At 35.7% G+C, this 18,057-nt stretch overlaps 8 protein-coding genes across 8 annotated transcripts; 4 read left to right on the top strand and 4 right to left on the bottom strand.

Moving 5' to 3' along the window:
• Positions 1 to 50: 50 nt before the first annotated feature.
• ELE39_000844 (kinase domain) lies at positions 51 to 4,085 on the top strand (the record flags this gene model as incomplete). The annotated part of the gene is made up of 1 exon (XM_067343884.1): positions 51 to 4,085. One exon carries the CDS (start codon positions 51 to 53, stop codon positions 4,083 to 4,085), a length of 4,035 nt encoding a protein of 1,344 aa, XP_067202603.1.
• A 617-nt stretch (positions 4,086 to 4,702) lies between these two features.
• On the bottom strand, positions 4,703 to 5,920 carry ELE39_000838 (eukaryotic initiation factor-4A; the record flags this gene model as incomplete). The annotated part of the gene is made up of 1 exon (XM_067343878.1): positions 4,703 to 5,920. The coding sequence occupies one exon, from the start codon at positions 5,918 to 5,920 to the stop codon at positions 4,703 to 4,705; it is 1,218 nt and encodes a 405-aa protein (XP_067202597.1).
• An 836-nt stretch (positions 5,921 to 6,756) lies between these two features.
• Positions 6,757 to 7,389, top strand: ELE39_000827 (cyclophilin like peptidyl-prolyl cis-trans isomerase; the record flags this gene model as incomplete). Its single annotated transcript, XM_067343867.1, has 1 exon — positions 6,757 to 7,389. The coding sequence occupies one exon, from the start codon at positions 6,757 to 6,759 to the stop codon at positions 7,387 to 7,389; it is 633 nt and encodes a 210-aa protein (XP_067202586.1).
• A 304-nt stretch (positions 7,390 to 7,693) lies between these two features.
• ELE39_000816 (ubiquitin 5) lies at positions 7,694 to 8,052 on the top strand (the record flags this gene model as incomplete). The annotated part of the gene is made up of 2 exons (XM_067343856.1): positions 7,694 to 7,799; positions 7,937 to 8,052. 2 exons carry the CDS (start codon positions 7,694 to 7,696, stop codon positions 8,050 to 8,052), a joined length of 222 nt encoding a protein of 73 aa, XP_067202575.1.
• Positions 8,053 to 8,515: 463 nt separating this feature from the next.
• On the bottom strand, positions 8,516 to 8,968 carry ELE39_000804 (40S ribosomal S19; the record flags this gene model as incomplete). Its single annotated transcript, XM_067343844.1, has 1 exon — positions 8,516 to 8,968. The coding sequence occupies one exon, from the start codon at positions 8,966 to 8,968 to the stop codon at positions 8,516 to 8,518; it is 453 nt and encodes a 150-aa protein (XP_067202563.1).
• A 1,487-nt stretch (positions 8,969 to 10,455) lies between these two features.
• ELE39_000793 (Mnd1 family) lies at positions 10,456 to 11,349 on the top strand (the record flags this gene model as incomplete). Its single annotated transcript, XM_067343833.1, has 4 exons — positions 10,456 to 10,496; positions 10,574 to 10,598; positions 10,695 to 10,891; positions 11,007 to 11,349. 4 exons carry the CDS (start codon positions 10,456 to 10,458, stop codon positions 11,347 to 11,349), a joined length of 606 nt encoding a protein of 201 aa, XP_067202552.1.
• Positions 11,350 to 11,714: 365 nt separating this feature from the next.
• Positions 11,715 to 14,699, bottom strand: ELE39_000782 (sen1p NAM7 like superfamily I RNA helicase; the record flags this gene model as incomplete). Its single annotated transcript, XM_067343822.1, has 1 exon — positions 11,715 to 14,699. The coding sequence occupies one exon, from the start codon at positions 14,697 to 14,699 to the stop codon at positions 11,715 to 11,717; it is 2,985 nt and encodes a 994-aa protein (XP_067202541.1).
• Positions 14,700 to 15,030: 331 nt separating this feature from the next.
• Positions 15,031 to 17,325, bottom strand: ELE39_000771 (DHHC family palmitoyl transferases with 4 transmembrane domains; the record flags this gene model as incomplete). Its single annotated transcript, XM_067343811.1, has 1 exon — positions 15,031 to 17,325. One exon carries the CDS (start codon positions 17,323 to 17,325, stop codon positions 15,031 to 15,033), a length of 2,295 nt encoding a protein of 764 aa, XP_067202530.1.
• Between the last annotated feature and the right edge of the window lie 732 nt (positions 17,326 to 18,057).

Below are 18,057 nucleotides of genomic sequence, written 5' to 3'. Positions count from 1 at the left end.
ATGTAGTCTTTGAACTGATTGGACAAATTGTTCTTGGGGCAACTTTTTTTATGAAAGTTAGAAAGAGAATTAGGCAGGTCTCATATAGAGATGCAGGAACAAAGGGAATGTTAGTTAGATGTGGATTAATAGTGCTAGTACTTCAGCTAATTCTCTCCTTGCTTGTTAAGGCTGGCGATTTAGACTTGCCAGGCAGAAATGGTGAGTCTAATAGAATTACCCTGCCAGAAATCTACTTTGTATTAACCGTAGATGGAACTCTATGGTCAATTGGAGAGAACGGAAGGATTTTGTGGAAGAGGAGGATCCTTGAAGCAGGAACGTTTTACCCTAGTAAGGTTTTCCATGATCAAGGGAGCGACGAATCAGACTTTAAGTCGACCCGTTTATACTGTTCTTTTCAAGGTAAAATCTTTTTTGGGACATCTTCTGAAAATGCTCAAGGTTTTTATAATAGCCAAGACAACACCTACGAGAACATCTTTTCTGAGAAATCTATCTTACCAAGAGGAGTTATACCAATAGAAGGCATTAGTATCGGAGATCTGGTTGAAAGGTGTCCGTTCCACTCTTCCCTGTTTCCCGGATTATATTTGACTGGGTCCAGAACATCCGACGTATTAACTGTTGATCTATTTACTGGAAGAATACTTTCAAACTCGGCTTCGTCCCAACAATGTGAAGCTTACGATCAAGAGGCATCTCTAAATCCAAACGTTCAAGTTAGCATTGCAGTTGGAGTCACAACTTGGAAGATTCTTGCTTTAAGTATTCCCACAAACAAGTTGGAATGGGATATCAGGTACTCAGACGTCAGTGGAATTAACAATAACAAATATTCTAAAAGTATTCAGAATCTTCATCTATTGGAGTCCAGCCAAAGAGATCAAGAAATTCCCATTTTCTTCGGCTCTTCACGAAACTCTTTATACTTGAAAAACGTTTCACTGGGATTTAACAGCATCATTTCCAAAGTCTTCATTCTAAAAGAGGGGCTATCTCTCCCTTATTTCCCTTCTAATTTCTACTACATTGAGCAGGTACACGTCAGCCGTCTTCGTAATTTCTCCAACTCTGCTGTTGGTCCACTAATTGGAGCTAATAACAACATTTTGCTCGATGAATTTGCTTATTCTAAATCTGAACCTTCGAGTTCTGAAATTAGTCATCTTATTAGCAGCAAACTCAAGGGCCTGACTCCCATAGTCGTGAACTCCAACAGATTGGTTTCCAGGCCTATGCTTCCTCTCCCAGGTAACCAGTCTAAGCCTTCTGAGAGAAGGGATGCTTTGCAGAATTTCCACAACCAGACAGAAACTGGAAACTCAGAAACCAAATCAGAATCCCTTAGATTAGAGTTGGAGTCAGAGCCTGACTACAACTCTATCCTATCTTCTCTCTCAATTTTCTATCACAGAAACCACCTTGCCATGATTACCGGAGTCATACTTTTCATAGTCAACATAGTCCTGCTCTTTGTATTAATCTCAAAACGAAGACCCAGTACACGCCCCAGTAATCAACAACAGAGCGGAAACCTCCGAAACTCGTTTCTCGGATCCTCATATGCTACTACCTTCAATCCCGAAGAAACAGAAACTGACTTTCCCGCCCCCCGTAGCTCTGCTGACAAGTACATGCGCCTCTCTAAAAGCTATTCTATGGTCGATATGCGTACAAACTTTATCGGAATCTCAAAAAATGCCTTCTTTAAGGCACTCAACTATAAAAATGACAATACATCCAACAGCCCCAAGTATAACCATTATCTTGATAACTTAGGAGCAAGAACAAGCTTTGAAGATGACTCCAAACCTACAATTGACTTGACCAGCTCCAGCACTACCGCCCAACTTGGCGCCGCCCCATTGCGCGCGCAGGTGTATTTAAATGCAACTAACTCAAATACTCCGATTAATCTCCAGGAAGGACAAAATACTTTCACTCCAAAGTCTACAGCGAGTGGGCCAAAGTCCTCCTCTCTCTACAATATTCCTCCTCGCTGTGAACTCTCCAGGTGTATTGATAATGGCCGGTTCTCTAAGAACTTTGAAATTGTTAAGCTTATAGGAAGTGGCGGGTTCGGTCAGGTTTACCAGGTGGAGCACAAGTTGGAAAGGGGTACTTACTATGCCATAAAGTTCCTTAGATTAGGGATTGGAGCAAACGACGATATCACTAGAATTCGCTATTTTAGGGAAATCACTGCAAATCGTACCACTCTGAGTAAGCACGTTGTAAGATATTATACTTGGTGGTGCGAGGAACCAGAGGCCTTACAGAATTATGTAGATGGGATTGATAGTCTTGGCTGCTCTAAGTCTGCATCTCACTCATCTATTCAGCCCAAAGTTGTTGAGATTAAGAAGCCAGCAAAGAAACAAAAGAATTGTAAGTCTAGTCCTGGTAATCGGAAAAAACGAAACAAAGGCTCAAAAAAGGAGCTTGAGGATTACCTTGGGACCCTGAATCAGGGTCCAAACAAAATCAGAGCGCGCTTCATTATTGATGAAATATCGCAGGAAGGTGAGGACCTGCTAATGGAAACCTCTTCTAATGGCAGTATAGGACGTTTCTCATTAGAGTTTCCGCATAAGAGCCGAAAAGCGCACCAGTATGTCGAGTTCGACTCCTACAACGACAAATACTCCCAACTTAGTAACTCTGACTCCTGCTTTAGCAGGGCTCCTTTTGACCTAGATGGTGACGATAATGACCGAGGTTTAGAAGAATCTGCTTTTAAAGGTAACTCTCAAATGAATGGAGATGGGCACCGAGATGGGGGTCGGAGCTTGGGTTTGCAGGCTGATGATGGACTAAGTATTGGATATAGTGAGAGGTTTGGAGCTCTAAGTTTAGCTTCAAACTCTTCTATCCAGGACGGATTTGAGAATGATTCTCAGGATCTGAACTTTATAGCTTTTGAGAATGAGTCTCAAGGGGAAGATTACACAATTTACGGAAAATCTCAGATTTTTGGGAAACCTGGACCTGACGAATCTTCTCCGGAACAGAACATTGGAGAAATACCAAATATATATATTGACGATACTCATAATCAACCAAATGATAATGGATTACTTTACCGAACTAGAACTATTTCCACCAATACTCAAAACAATCACGAACTTTTTGTAATATCATCTTCTGGAAATTTCCAACAAGTCAGCTCAATATCCTCCATAACTGACAATAATAAGAGCTTTAACAATAATAACAACCATAACCACCATCATAGATCCCTTGTATACCTTTCTCCAGCAAATCGTAAGGAGAACGATCCAATTTACGAGGTAATTATGATGATACAGATGGAGCTCTGCATTGGAGTAACTTTACGATCTTGGCTTGGAGACCCAAGTAGAAGTACCGAATATGGTGGAACTGATGTGGAGCTTAATATGTTCAAGCAGATTATTAAGGGCATTAGAGACATTCACGAGAAGGGAATAGTTCATCGAGATTTGAAACCAGAGAACATTTTTGTGAACCCAGACTCCCTCCAGATAAAAATTGGTGATTTTGGACTAGCTAGATTAATGTTTGACGGAGATTCTAAGACTAACAATGACAACAGTAACTTAATTGGTGACTCCCAATTAGTTTCTCAATCGGTTTCCTCTTGTACTCCTTCTCATAAGCTTGAAAACAACAGAGTGGCAGTTAATAACGACTTGAATAGATTTATGGATGAAAGAAAAAAACGGAATCAAATGGAAGCTCAGTTGAATAGTCATCTTTCGAGATTGGACTCTCAAATGAGTGTGCGTGGGCAAGTAATTGGTACTCCTGGGTACACTGCTCCAGAAGGTGGAGCACTTTGTAACGAGAAGGCAGATATATATTCTGCAGCCCTTATCCTTCTTGAGCTCCTTTGTCCAAGATTCACTACGGCTATGGAAAGAATCCACGTTCTAGATAGCTTTAGAAGTAAAGGAGTAGTTCCTGTTTGCATTATGAAAAACCATGACGCCTGGATTCCTTTACTTAGATCAATGACCTATCAAGACCCTGAATTCAGACCATCAGCTGAAAACACCTACCGAATTGTGAAAGACTTAATTAAGAAGAAAAAAGTTATTTAAAAGGTAAATCTAACGAGGGAAATGAAGACTTACTGATGGCTGGCTAACTGTTACAAGAAAACTTTTGGTTCCTCTCCCTCTCTCGAGGAGACAAGTACAAACAAGAGTGGATTCCGACCTTATATTCATATAGTTAAATTGTATTTTTTTTTATTGTTTATCTACTTATATTAATTCTAATTACTTACTACTAGTTACAAATCATGTGTATGACGCTTCTTTAGAATAAATTTTTAAAAAAAAAAGAAACTTTTATCTATTAGTTCCTTGCTTTTTTTGTATTTTCAATTATTACGAATTTTATTACGTGGATGCATGCATGCATGCATCCACATGTAATCTCCGACAGATAACTGACGTGTAAAGTAGATCGGGAGCTAAAGAGAGTGGTGGGGGGTGGAGCATAGAGAATACAAAGCAGAGCAGAACAGAGAAATCAGCAGACGAACTAGTGGGCCAACGGATAAGCGTTGGGGCCCCAAGATTTTAGGGTTTTGGACGGCCCAAGGTTTAGGTTTTGGAAAATACAAAGGAAGCAAGGACGCTAAGAGGAAAATTAAAGATGAAGTTAAGAAATCAAGCAAGTAAAGTTTACTACTACTTAAGTAAATAATGGCTTATTGGAGAATATCAGTGATACCCATTGGCATCTCCTCGATCTGAGTATTATAATGTCTCTCAATATCTCTCAAACAGACAATGTCGTCGTCGGTAACGAAATTAATTGAAACACCCTTTTTACCGAAACGTCCGGATCTACCAATTCTGTGAATATAAGTTTCTGGTGAGACAGGCAAATCATAGTTAATTACAAGAGAAACTTGCTGAACATCGATACCTCTTGCTAGTAAATCTGTTGTAATTAAAACACGAGATGAACCCGATCTGAATTGTCTCATAATGACTTCACGGTCCTTTTGGTCCATATCTCCGTGCATTGATGAACATGTAAAATCCCTCTCTCTCATTTGTTTTGTGAGCTGGTCAACTCGTCTTCTTGTGTTACAATAGATAATTGCCTGGACAATTGTAAGAGTCTCGTATAAGTCGATCAAAGTATCCATCTTCCATTCATCCTTTTCAACACCAACATAAAACTGACGAATACCTTCCAAAGTGAGCTCCTCTTGTTTTACTAAAATACGCTTTGGATCTCTCATAAACTGTGTTGTGAGATGTAAAATCTCATTTGGCATTGTGGCTGAGAATAAAGCTACCTGTACATCTTGAGGAAGCTTCTTGAAGATATCATGAATCTGAACCTTAAAACCTCTGCTTAACATCTCATCTGCCTCATCTAATATGAAAAGCTTAAGGTTGTCAACCCTCAAGTAACCCTTATCAAGCATATCAAAGACTCTACCGGGAGTTCCAACAACCATATGAACACCACTCTTTAATTTATTCATATCATCTCTAACTGAAGTACCACCAACACAGGCATGGCATCTAAGTTCACAATAATCTCCCAATGCTAAAGCTACCTTCTGAATCTGTTGAGCCAACTCACGAGTTGGAGCAAGTAAAAGTACTTGACAAGCGTTTAGTGAATAATCAATCTTCTGGAGAGCTGCAATAACGAAGGTTGCTGTCTTACCAGTACCGGATTGAGCTTGTCCTATTGTGTCATATCCATCCAAAATTGGTTTAATCCCTCTCTGTTGAATTGCTGATGGCTTTTCGAAACCATAAGCAAAAATACCTCTCAACAAATCACCTTCTAAATTTAAGGCCTCAAAACATTCCACAATTTCATCATAGTTACTCTCAATTTCGCCAGTTGAAGCCACCTGGACGGCCTCCTCTGAAGCAGGATTTTGCTCACTGTTCGTCATCTTAATTAATCAATCTCAAAGAAAAGAAAATATTACAAATTACCTTGAACTTGTAATATCCAACAGGTTTTTATCTGAAAAAAAAAACCTCTGCTTTTTTATGTTTTTTTTACTTATGAAAAAAACTTGTCGTTGCGCTTAAATACACAAAAGGAAAAAAAGACCTTACTCTATATTTTCTTACTTTCCTCCATTACCTCTTTTATTGTCTCCATTTTTCTAGCACTACGAGACAGCCCGCCTAAACGCGACACGTATAGGATACTAAAATATTATTAAATTTAAGCTCGTTAATGTATTAGTGGGGGAAAGGAATGTATGGAACAAGAGGGGAAGTTGAATATAAAGAAACAGTAAATGACTTGTTTTCGCTTTGAGTTTTCTTATTACAATTTTTGAATTTGGGTAGGGGGGAACTTAATGTATTTTTTGTAGAAACTAATCCCCTCTTCCAAGGATGTAAAGACTTTATTTGTTGCGTGTATGGGCACTTTTGAATATGCTGACTTATAATAAATTATAAATGCCAATATGCTGTTTACCAAATCAAATTAATCTTAAAACTTTTTGCGCCAACTTAAGTTACCATATATTTTGTATGAATTAATTATTTATAGTAAATTATATATAAATTTTGTGGGGTGCTTTTCTTTTCAAATTGTTTTGTTAAATTATTTACTCGAAAACTTGTTTAAACTCTAGATTATAATTAAATTTGGGTTTACTGAATTTCTTATTGAAATTAAGTACAAATCCAATTTTTGTAATTTGGCTTGAAGGTGCAATCTGAAATATAAATATTACTGTTAGCAAATTCCACTAATATTATCTTTAAAATGAGATTTATCTTTGCCTCCATTACATTGTTATTCGGACTTATTGTCTCGGTTTTTGCAGAGAAAGGTGTTCGTCCAAGCACAGTAACTCCCTCAGTAGTTGTTGAGCTCACAGTCTCTATTGATAATGAAAAGAGCAAATTAAGAATTGGCCTTTTTGGTGAGGAAACTCCAAAAACTGCTAATAACTTCTATTCCCTTTGCATTGGGGGAATGAAGGACAAAGAAGGTAAAGAAATGAGTTATATTGGAAGTATCTTCCACAGAGTTATTCCAGGTTTTATGGCTCAAGGTGGCGATTTTACCAATGGAAATGGAACTGGCGGAAAGAGTATATATGGCAGTTTCTTCGAAGATGAGAACTTCACATTTATCCATGAGTCTCATGTAATCTCAATGGCCAATAGAGGTCCCAATACCAATGGTTCTCAATTCTTCATCACTTTCATCCCCACTCCCCATCTTGATGGGAAGCACGTAGTCTTCGGAAGATTGGTTGATGAGGAGAGCAAGCTCACACTCACCAAGATTGAGCAGCTCGGTTCGTACTCTGGAAGAACTTCAAAGCGTATTGAGGTTGTTGCTTGTTCTCATTACTCTGGCACTGCTCCTTCTGCCAAACTGGAATTGTGACCTTTACTGCAAAAAAAAAAACACATAAAATTTTTTTTATTACTAGTTTTGGTAGATTATGACGGGTGAGTCCCAATAATTATACTTTTCTGCTTTACTGTCCACATGTGCAACTTTTTTTTTTTTGCATGTACAAATATTTTTGCATGAATGCCGGTATAGGCGATTTGCAAGAGACACGTCGTGTTAAAATTTTTTTAAAAAATAGGAAAAAAAAAGCAAAAATTCGAAAGTTGGTCAAAAATACTAAATTTATCGGTTGGAAAAAATCTATTTTTCTTCCTATTTGATTTGATCTTCTCCGATGATTGAGGTGGTTCTGAATGATCGACTGGGGAAGAAGATTAGGGTTAAGTGTAACCCGGATGATACAATTGGAGATTTGAAGAAACTTGTTGCTGAATTTACAGGTAAGTTTGGTTGATTATTATGAGATGATTCTATTTCGTGCCTCTATATGGTACTTTCTATGTCAAAGTTTTAAAAATTTAGAATCATTTTACTAGTTATCAATGTCTAATATTTATTCCTATTAACATTTCAATAGGAACGAGATGGGACAAAATAAGAATTCAGAAATGGTACAACGTTTACAAAGATCATATTACTTTGGAAGATTACGAAATAAAGGATGGAATGGGTTTGGAACTATATTACAATTGACTTGACGAAACTTATTAGTTTAAAAAGCAGTGGTTGGCCGAGAATTATTTGGTAATTTTATTAGAACCATACGGTTTAGGCATCGGCTTAATTCTGTGGATTCTACGAACCTTATATTCACAGAGAGTCCGCCTTAAGCCCATAAATATATATATATATATACATGTACATGCCCCCACCTCTCTGCTCTCTCCTACTCCCTCCCCCCCTGCTCCCACATCTCCCCCACTCTCTATTGTTCGCCTCCCGGAGCAAGTAACACAGCTGCGATTGACAGACAAATAGTGCGAACAGTTGCACGATTTACTAAAAATTAATTGCTAGTAATAAAATACAATAAAACTAGAAAGATAAATAACGGTGTTTCACCTCAAAAAGTTTATCTTAATAAGATTTAAAGTAGATTTCATATTTAAAATAATTATCCCCTCTCTAAAATGTGAGAAGGAAAAAATTCTCTGGCTTATGCTTTGCATTGTCTAGCAATGGAGTCAAGCTCACGTTGACCCTGTGGAGAAAGTCTACGGGTACCTGTATTTGGATTGAATTCTACTAAACCAAGAGATTGTAGCTGAATTAAGCAGTAGCGAATAATTCCACGAGAAGCAACAGCTGAATGGTTTCTAGCTGTTCCATTACGCTGTTTCCTACCATAGAACTTAGAAAGAGCACCAACACCAACATTAGGTCTGACATATAAGTGTCTTAAAATTGAAGCAGCACGAATGTAGAGCCAATCTGGGTTTTGTGGTGGTAACTCCTTTGATGAAGCGGTTTTAACGTGGTCAATCCATTCTGGTATTGCCATCTTGCCACCCTTCTTTAATTGCTGAGCAAACTTCTCAATCAAGATTCCAGCAGGAACATCCTTAGCTGTCTTAATTACTCTTGGAGCTGCTGTCTCGTACAATGTCATTCTTTCAAACCACTAAATATAATAATTTCAAGCTTCTTGTTCTTCAAAGTCTAAGTGTTATATTCCAATTATTATTAATGGTATTTATATATTAAAAACCGGACTTGGAATTCTTGTTTTCTGCCGTTTCCGCGTATAAACCTATTATTTGGGGAATTCTGATTATTACTTGACTTTAAACTACAAATTTATTTTTTTCTAATTATTTAAAGAGACACGCAGTCCAATGCAATCAATTACCTTGTTTTTTATTTATTAATTTACAACTATTACCCTTTTACTTTGCTTTTCATCTCTTTTAATGTCAAACATATATTTGTCTCGTATTTGGCGCCCATATTTGGCGGTCGTTTTGGTTTGGGTATGTGGGGGGTAAACGGAGGGTAAAAGAAATTCAATCAATTAATCAAGAAAAAAAGTTAAATATGGCATGCAAGATTACTAATTCTTTTGTTTATTTTATACGAATTTAGTTAGTTACTGAAACGCTTGTTTGTGAATCTCTTTCAAATCTTGTACTTTTCACCCTGTATATGCTTATCTTTTAGCTGGTAGAAATAATTTTAACATTACACCACACTTGTATACATTAAAACTATGCTTAAATTTTATCCCTATTATAATTGAGGATAAAATTCTGAGCTGTCCGCCCCCTCCAGAATAAATTTTTGCAATAATAATATTATTTTATTATTAATATTAATAAAAGATATCTCTACAGGAATATATATACATATTGGATTAGAAGATAACAAATTTTCAGAATGGAATCCAATGAGGAAACCAGAAACGATAACATTAATTCATTTATTGATGAAATAGATGATGAGCTTGAAGAGTTCGACGATTTAGGTAGGTAAATTCTTTAACTAATGGAGACAAAAAGGCTTATGACGAAACAATACAGCAAGAATTGCTTATAAAACCCTTTGTAGGTCTCTATTCAGTTCTTATAGACTTATATTATCTTTGCTATAGACAATATTGAGACTCAGATCGATCCAGATGTTGGAGAATGGGATGAAAACTGGGATGCAACAGGTAAGATTACTTTTTATTTTAATTGTAAATTTATTCAAATGTGAAAAAAACTAATTTATATATCATTTTTGTTATTTCAGGATGGGACGATGAAGATGTGGATGATGAGTTTATTAAACAACTACACCATGAGTTACAGGAGTTTGAAAAAAGGCAAGCTAGTGGAAGTAACTAACGTCTAAACTTTAAAATCTATTTTGAAAGTATATATTGACTTTATTTGATATTTTAACTCTTATTTTTTCTTTTTTTTATATCCGCCTTTAAGTTTGCATGTATGATGAAAATGCCATACCGGTATTTATTGCATGCATGCAAATAGATTACGTCATTTTTTTTTTGAATTTCTGCTGAATGAAATTATAAAATATTCATAAAATAAAATTTATTTTTTAATTTAAGTTTAGACTAAAAGAAGTGATTCAGATTAATATAATATATTCAAAATGTCTAAAAGAGGAGTTTCTATGGAAGAGAAACGCTCGAGGTAAGTCTATGTATATTTGAATGAAAGAATTTGTGAAAATTATGTATCTCAAATTTTTGTTTCCCGACTGATTCTAGATTATTGAACTCCCTTTATGAAAAAGTAAGTTTTATTATTTTGTTAATTAAGCAGAAAAGCCATCAAAGTGAATATACTTATTGGATTAAATTCGTTTTACTTTTTACAACTCGATTATAGAAAGAATGTTTTAACTTGAAAGAAATAGAAAAACTTGGAAAGAAATGTGGAATTATTGAACAAACTGTCAAAGACGTCCTGCAAAGTCTTGTAGATGATTCTTTGGTTGTAAGTGATAAAATTGGATCTCTAAATATTTTCTGGGCTCTTCCAAGTGCTGCAAAATTTAGCAAAGAAAACAGGTTGGAGTACCTCAAGTAAGTTTAACAATTCAAATTTGAGTATTTCACATTTGCATTAATACTTATATCATTATCATATATCTACATATTTTATTACCAAAACTATACTTGATTTTATTATTTATAACAGAAACTCGATCCAAGATTCCAAAGACCAAATTAAGTCTCTTGAAAAAATGATTAAAGAATCTAAAGAAACCGATTCTCCCGAAAATCAACTTAGGAAAAAAAGAACTCAGGAATTAGATCAAATCCTACAAGAACAAAAAGAACTTTCTACTAGACTAGATAATATCAATATCACGATCAAAGACAATCCCAAAATCTTGAATGAAAACCTAGCAAGTGCTAATCAAGAATTATCTATTTGGGAAGATAATATCTGTAGCCTAAGACAATGGATCAAAAAAAAAATGCCCGGAATCTCCGAAAAAGAAATCAATAATAACTTTGGACTTCCAAATGATGACTAATTTTTCATGAAAAACTTTTTTTTTTTTTATTAGATTTTTTCAAAATTATCTTGAATCAACCTATACCGGCATTTAGATGCACACTTCTCTTTTCTCTAAATTATCATTATTGCATCTGGATAATATCATTTATTAATCTTTCCACATAAAAATTTAATGAAGATAGAAATGCATGCAAACACCGGTATAAAGGAAAATTGGAGATGAAGGAAAGGAGGGGAAAAGATTCCAGTAGCAATTCTAACTAGTATAATAAATTTAATATAAAAGCTAAATTAGAATTATTTTAGTTGCAATTTTGAAAGCAAAGGAGAGGAAGATTTATAGTAAAAAGTAGAGATCTAATTATTAAACAAATGGGTTACTTACTCAGCAGCAGCATTCTCCGGTTCGAGATCTTTATCTTTACTGGATTCATACTCATTAATATCACAGAAAAGATCAAGGTCGACGTTTCTGAATTTTCGAACCACTCCGTTTTCCTCAATCTCAATAGGTTTGGATTCAGTCTGAAAAATTTTGGAGCCTCTCTTATTCTTGGATTCATAGCCTTGGCTATCTTCTTTAAGGTCAACAAAAAATGATGAATCCACCTTTGCCTTTATTTCTGAAACTGAACTCAAGGCTTCCTTATTCTTCTCAAAAATTGAGCAGTCTAAGGTAAGATTTTGAATAAATTCTGGAACTACTTGTCGAAGAGCATTTCTGCAAGACTCATTACGTTGTAGAAACCCATATAGCCAAAGTTTTAAATAACTGTCCATAGACCCAATCCTCTTAAAATCTACAGAAAACTGAGAATTGCTCTTGCATGCATAATCCCAAAGACTGCGCCATTCTGGATTTCCAAGAAGGTACCTACTATTCCCCACAATCCACAAGTTATGTTTGGCTCTTGTTAAAGCTACATTTATACGCCTTCTATCTGCAATAAACCCTGCATTTGTCCTCCTGTTATAAGCATTGTTCAAAGTATCTTCTTCTATATACTGAGATCTTACAACTGAAAATACTATGAAATCCTTCTCCTGGCCTTGAAAACCATCCACAGTTGAAACATCAACGGGGCAAATAGTCTCAGGACTCAGCCCGAACTTCTCCTTAATTTTCTTCCTTATAATCTTAACTTGTTCATTGTATGGGGAAATTACTGCAATCCTTTCATACCACTTACTATTAGATTCACCCAAATTTGTATTTTCTGACAACTTCCTTTGACTCTCATATAGAATAAGTCCCAATAGCTCCAAAATCTGGCAAACAAAGTCTGCCTCTACTGGATTTGAAATCGACTTTCCTTGTTCCTCCTCTGAATTCACTGAAAAGAAAGTAAAAGGCTTAAAAATTGGAACATCTTCCCAAGGTACAACCGGAGCCCTCGTCTTTAGTATTTCCTTATAGTCATGCAATTCTCCGTCATAAAAATGCTTCGAGGGGAAGGCAGAAATCTGTGGATGCATTCTGTACTGAACACTCAACATTACTACGTGTTGTCCACTCATCTGAAGCCTTTGAAAAAGGGAAATGTCGTATTTTCGTTCTATTGCTCGTCTTGAAAGTACTGTTGCTGGAAGCTGCTTTGGATCTCCAACTAATATCAATCTCTTGCACCCAAGCTTCAATGGAATCAAAGTAGATAGTTCCACTCCCTGAGAAGCTTCATCAATTATAACAGTATCAAATGACAATGCATTCCTATCCCCGCCTCCTACCGCCTGTATTCTGCCATTCTGATTTAGTATTGAAATTAACTCCTTACTCCCACATACTGAGAGAGTTGCGCAGACAATCTGGGACTCCTGTAAAATCTTCCACTGAGTTTGTTGACGTACTTCTTGCTTGCAGTTCTTTGCATCAAACCCATTTCTTTGCAGCCTTTGTTGTAACTTGTACTCCAAACTCAAGTCATGTAAATCTGGGTGAAAATTTGGACCCGCCCTAACTAATGTGGGGGAATAATAGTTACCGGTATTGTCTAATATGCCGCCCTCCCCCGTTACGGAATTTCTGACTAATTTTCTGACAATTGCGTCAATTGCAGCATTAGAAGGAGCACAAACAAGTAATTTACGAGGTCCCATTTTTCTACTGCTAGTATCCAAAGTTACCTTTTTGATTTCAACTTTGTTATGCCTGGAAATCCTAAGATTCTTCATTTCTGAGTCATACCAAGGTACGTAATCTGGATCGTAGCACCAGGGCTTAGCTCTAAGAATTTGTGTGTATATTTCTGGAATATTTTCTTCATCAGATTTCCTTTTCTTAGCTTCAATATTTTCCTCATCACTATAGTCCGAAGCGTTCTTAACTTCAAATGTTGATGATAAGAGGGCACTAATTATTCCAATAATTGTGGTGGTTTTACCGGTCCCAGGGGGGCCTTGAATAAGGCTTATTCCACTGTATTTAAGGCACTCGTTCAATGCGCTCATTTGGGAAGGATTATACTTTTCTTTCAACTTTTCGTGCAATAAAGTGGGGATCTTCATGATGTGCTTACATTTCATGCTTCTACAAAGAAGGTCATCCTTCAATAAGAGATCTGGAAGTGAAAATAAGCCACTAAGCTCTCTATAGTTGGTCGAAAATGAGGTTATTCTTGACAAATACCAAATTTGAGAGGAGTTTGGTGACAAGGCATTTGCAGCATCTGGTCCAAACTCCTTATTTCCCAAAGAATCACTAAAGAACCTCATCCTCGAAACCGACCTCTCTGGGCTGGTAAAAGATGCCAACTTTCTCTTCATAGTTTTATCATCAACATAGTAATTAGGATTTAAGACTGTTATAGTTATTCTCCCATTCGAATTTGAACCTTGAACTACCCCTATTACGTGTTTTAAATTATCGTCAAACCCATCTGACTTAAACTCAGGGTCAAATATAATCAGAACTAAATCTTGCGGAGAAAAGTATATTAACTCATCAGCCCTTCTTCTTTCAAATACCAAAGTCAGAAAATTTGACTCATCCATCTTATTTGAATTATTTGCTCTAATATCCTTGAGTGAAAAAGTGTCAAAGTCGCTCATCTCTATTTGTTTGGCTCTTTGGATAGATTGTTGGCACTCTAACAAAAAAAGTGGAAAAAAATAATCCAAATACTCCTTGGAAGTAGCAAACCTTGTTGGGTTATCTCTAACTTTGCAAGTCTCTCCGGAAATGTCAAATGAGTTGACGATCTCCGGCCTCTCCATCCCAAATACTTCTTCCTTAATATCTTGGAAAAAATCCCAAGCCAATAGAATATTGTCGAAATTGCTAATTGAGTACATTGACTCCAAATCCTTGTCACTTTCTACTAATGTGGATTCATCATTTGATTGGCTAAATTGTCTCCTTTTTGTCATCTTAACTCCTGTACCCTACTTCTCCGCTTTCATATCTTAATATCCAACAGTGATTCTTGACTTCTAGTAATCTTCTATGGTAGTATTTATATTTTCTCTTCTTTGCCTTAATTTATTTCTTGTAAAAACTGACTTGAAATTTCCCGCCAAACCTTGGAATTTTGAAAGGCCGAATGAGTCAGAGAAAACATGCAAATAATATGGAGGTTAAAATTTAAAGAATGAATTTATGAAGTGAAAGAAGGTTGAAATTTGGATGATAAAAGCAATATAAAGATTTTACCTGTTTTAGATTGGAGTCTAACTGAAATTTGAGTAACTTGAGAATTTTTTAATTATATAGATGACTGCCAGCATATGGATTAACTTGATAAAAAGCTGAGGATGAGTTTGATGGGAAGTTGAACTGGGAATGATGATATGAATGACTTGTGGAAACGTGAGAAGGAAATATGTTTTGCATAGGATCTCCATTCTCACTAATAATTGTAACATCATTACTTGGAGGAACTTGGGATAAACTCTGATATGGGACGTTGCTTTCAATAGGAATGGGCATTGAAGGATTACCAAGAATCTTCTCAGGCTGTCTAATATTTGTAAAGAAATCTAAATTATCCCAGGAGTTATTCTTGGTAAAGTAGGCAAAAATGCTTCGAATACAAGTGGAAAATGTCCTGCCTTGCATGTCGTAGCAGAATCCTTCGGTATTACGTCCAGCAAACCTCTTCTTAATTGCTTCAGGCTTCTTATAGTACTCGTAAAATGTCACGTTAGACATGATTGATTTAATATGTCTAATAAACAGATACAATACAAAAATCATCCATGGGATATTCATAATACTGTTGAACATTATAAGAGCAAACCAGGGATCAGAAGTCATGAAATAATAGGCTTTCTCATGAAAGTAGATTCCTTCGGTATCACCAACTCCAAGAAAGAGGTCCCCAGTTTGCATTGTGAACCAATTATTACTCAAATCGTTGGATGAAATCTTTTTGAGAGAAGCTGAGAACCGAAATCTAAGCGAACAATAATGCTGGAATAAGTAGTAATAGAGGAAGAATGAGGCTGTGAGAAACTTTAGGAAAAAGAAGAACGCTCTTTGATTCCCATACCCAACACAAGAATCAATCCATACGCAGTGGTGATCGAATCTTTGTATGCAATATCCACAATCTGAGCAATGATGACCTCTAAATGGCCTTTCAGTTCTGCAAGTAACACATATTTTTGGTAGAACAGGAGCAGTTGAATTTATGGGTTTTCCTTCAACAATATCAATATAAATCTTTGAGTTATTAGACTGCCTTTCCTTTGCAACAAAAGGCATCAGTCCAACAATCTCATTAGAAAGTTCTATTTGTCTGCTAATATGGTTATTATATTTTTCCCTATACTTGTTAATATTAAAGTGGTCGCCATTAAATAACAGTCTGTTCATGTCAATCAGTTGATTATTAAGCTGAACCTGTTCATTTTCTTTAAGCATTAACTGATATATACTGGAGTTCTTACCCAGCTTATTGACTTGTGGAGTCAACAAAGGCAAGTAAAGTCCATGTGACTCTAATAAAAGTAATTTATCGCGTGGAAGTTTGGGGATTATTTTTTGATAGATTGGGTGTTTGACATAATTATCATTTCCAATGTTTGACAATGCCCAAAATAGTTGAGCTGCTCCAAATAAAATGAACCAAATGTAGAAACAACTCAGATCAATTCCATCCAAGAATTCTCTATATAATTTAAGGGTACTGACCATAATAAAAACAACCACTAAGTTTAGAATAGAAATAAACCAATAGTATACAGCATATGGATTTCTAAGCAGGGAAATCTTCCCAAACATTTTATTATGATAATACCAGAAATTAAGCATTAATGCCAACCAATAATTTCTCCTAGTCCAGCAAATCTGGAAAGCAGTATTACCAACAGCTGGATTTTCGTAATTTGAGTGAGTTAGTAGGTGAATGAGACCCAAGTCACACAGAAAGCTAACCGTTTCGTCATCAACATCTCCTGAGCAAGCAGCATGTAACAGTGTATTACCTTTATGATCTCTATGTCCGATATTTGCTCCATGGCTTATAAGCCATTGAATAATACCGTAATTTCCTCTTTTAGTTGCCCAGAATATAGGGGTCTGACCCAAAATATCCTGCTCTTCAAGAGAATATCCTTGAAGATAAAGCCACTCCATCACTCTAAGTAGGTCCTGAACTCTTCCTTCAGCTACTTCTGATGCAGCAGTGAGCATTAATCCAAACTGATTCCTATTTTTAACGTAGAAAATTTTGTTTCCATGTTTTTCGTATAAATATTTTAGCATGGAGAAGTTTCCAGATTTAATACAGTAATGTATAGTGGTATCTCCATTAATATCTCCCATAAATGGATCGCACCCCAAGCTTAATAAATGAATGGAAACATCGTCCCATCTATAATAAACAGACCAGTGAAGCGCATTTGATTCATTCAGAATCCCAGTATTTCCTGTTTCTATTAATTGTTGAATAATATTATGTAATGTGTTTTTATCTCTTCTTTGAGCCGCTATTGCTAACTCGTTAGCAGTGTATTCCGCTTCATAACAGTTCGACCTTTTGCTCAGTTCCATCTGGTCAGCATTTCACTATTTCATGCAAAACTTGGCAAAGTCTAGTCGAACTCGAATTATTGATAATTGGCTAATTAATTTTTGTTTCAAATTCAAGCTTGGTCTTTTCTCCCTTGATCTTTATTTCTTTTTTTTTGTTCCGCCTAATTAAATCTATGGCCTTTGCACTGCCCCACCAAGCTCCCCACAAATATATTTCTACCACTCCCCCTCATTAAAATATTAAATTGGAAATAAAAGGTCAAATTTTTTTTATTCTAAATTAAAACTTTGTCAAATAACTAATATCTTAATATTTATTTAAAAAATCCTCAACATTTACTCTAAACTGAAAATCTCGACAATAATACCGGTAAATTTATTGACAAAAAATGTTTGTCATAAATGCATGTGCATGTGGATAGCTTGCATGCAATTCTATTTAAAATGGTCTAAAAATTACAAAAATCCGCAATAATCGAGAAATAACTTTAAAATATATATATATATATGTTGAATTCTCATCTAAATTTTAATTCAAAACATATTTTAGTCAATAAACTATTTCACTTGAAAATTTAAATTTAATTTATTATTTGCTGTCGTTTTTTTTAATTCTATTATTTCATGTGGACAAAAGTTTATGCAAGTCTTTTAGTACCGGTGAGTTTTCATGTGGAACTGCTGCCACGCCGGTATTGCAGTTTTTTACATGCAAAATGACACGTGTTGTGTGCAGTCTTGTTGCAAATT

The sequence above is a fragment of the Cryptosporidium sp. chipmunk genotype I genome (genome assembly GCF_004936735.1).
Source record: "Cryptosporidium sp. chipmunk genotype I strain 37763 chromosome Unknown contig_14, whole genome shotgun sequence".
Taxonomy (NCBI): Eukaryota; Apicomplexa; class Conoidasida; order Eucoccidiorida; family Cryptosporidiidae; genus Cryptosporidium; species Cryptosporidium sp. chipmunk genotype I.
This window is presented reverse-complemented; position numbering and strand designations above follow the sequence as displayed.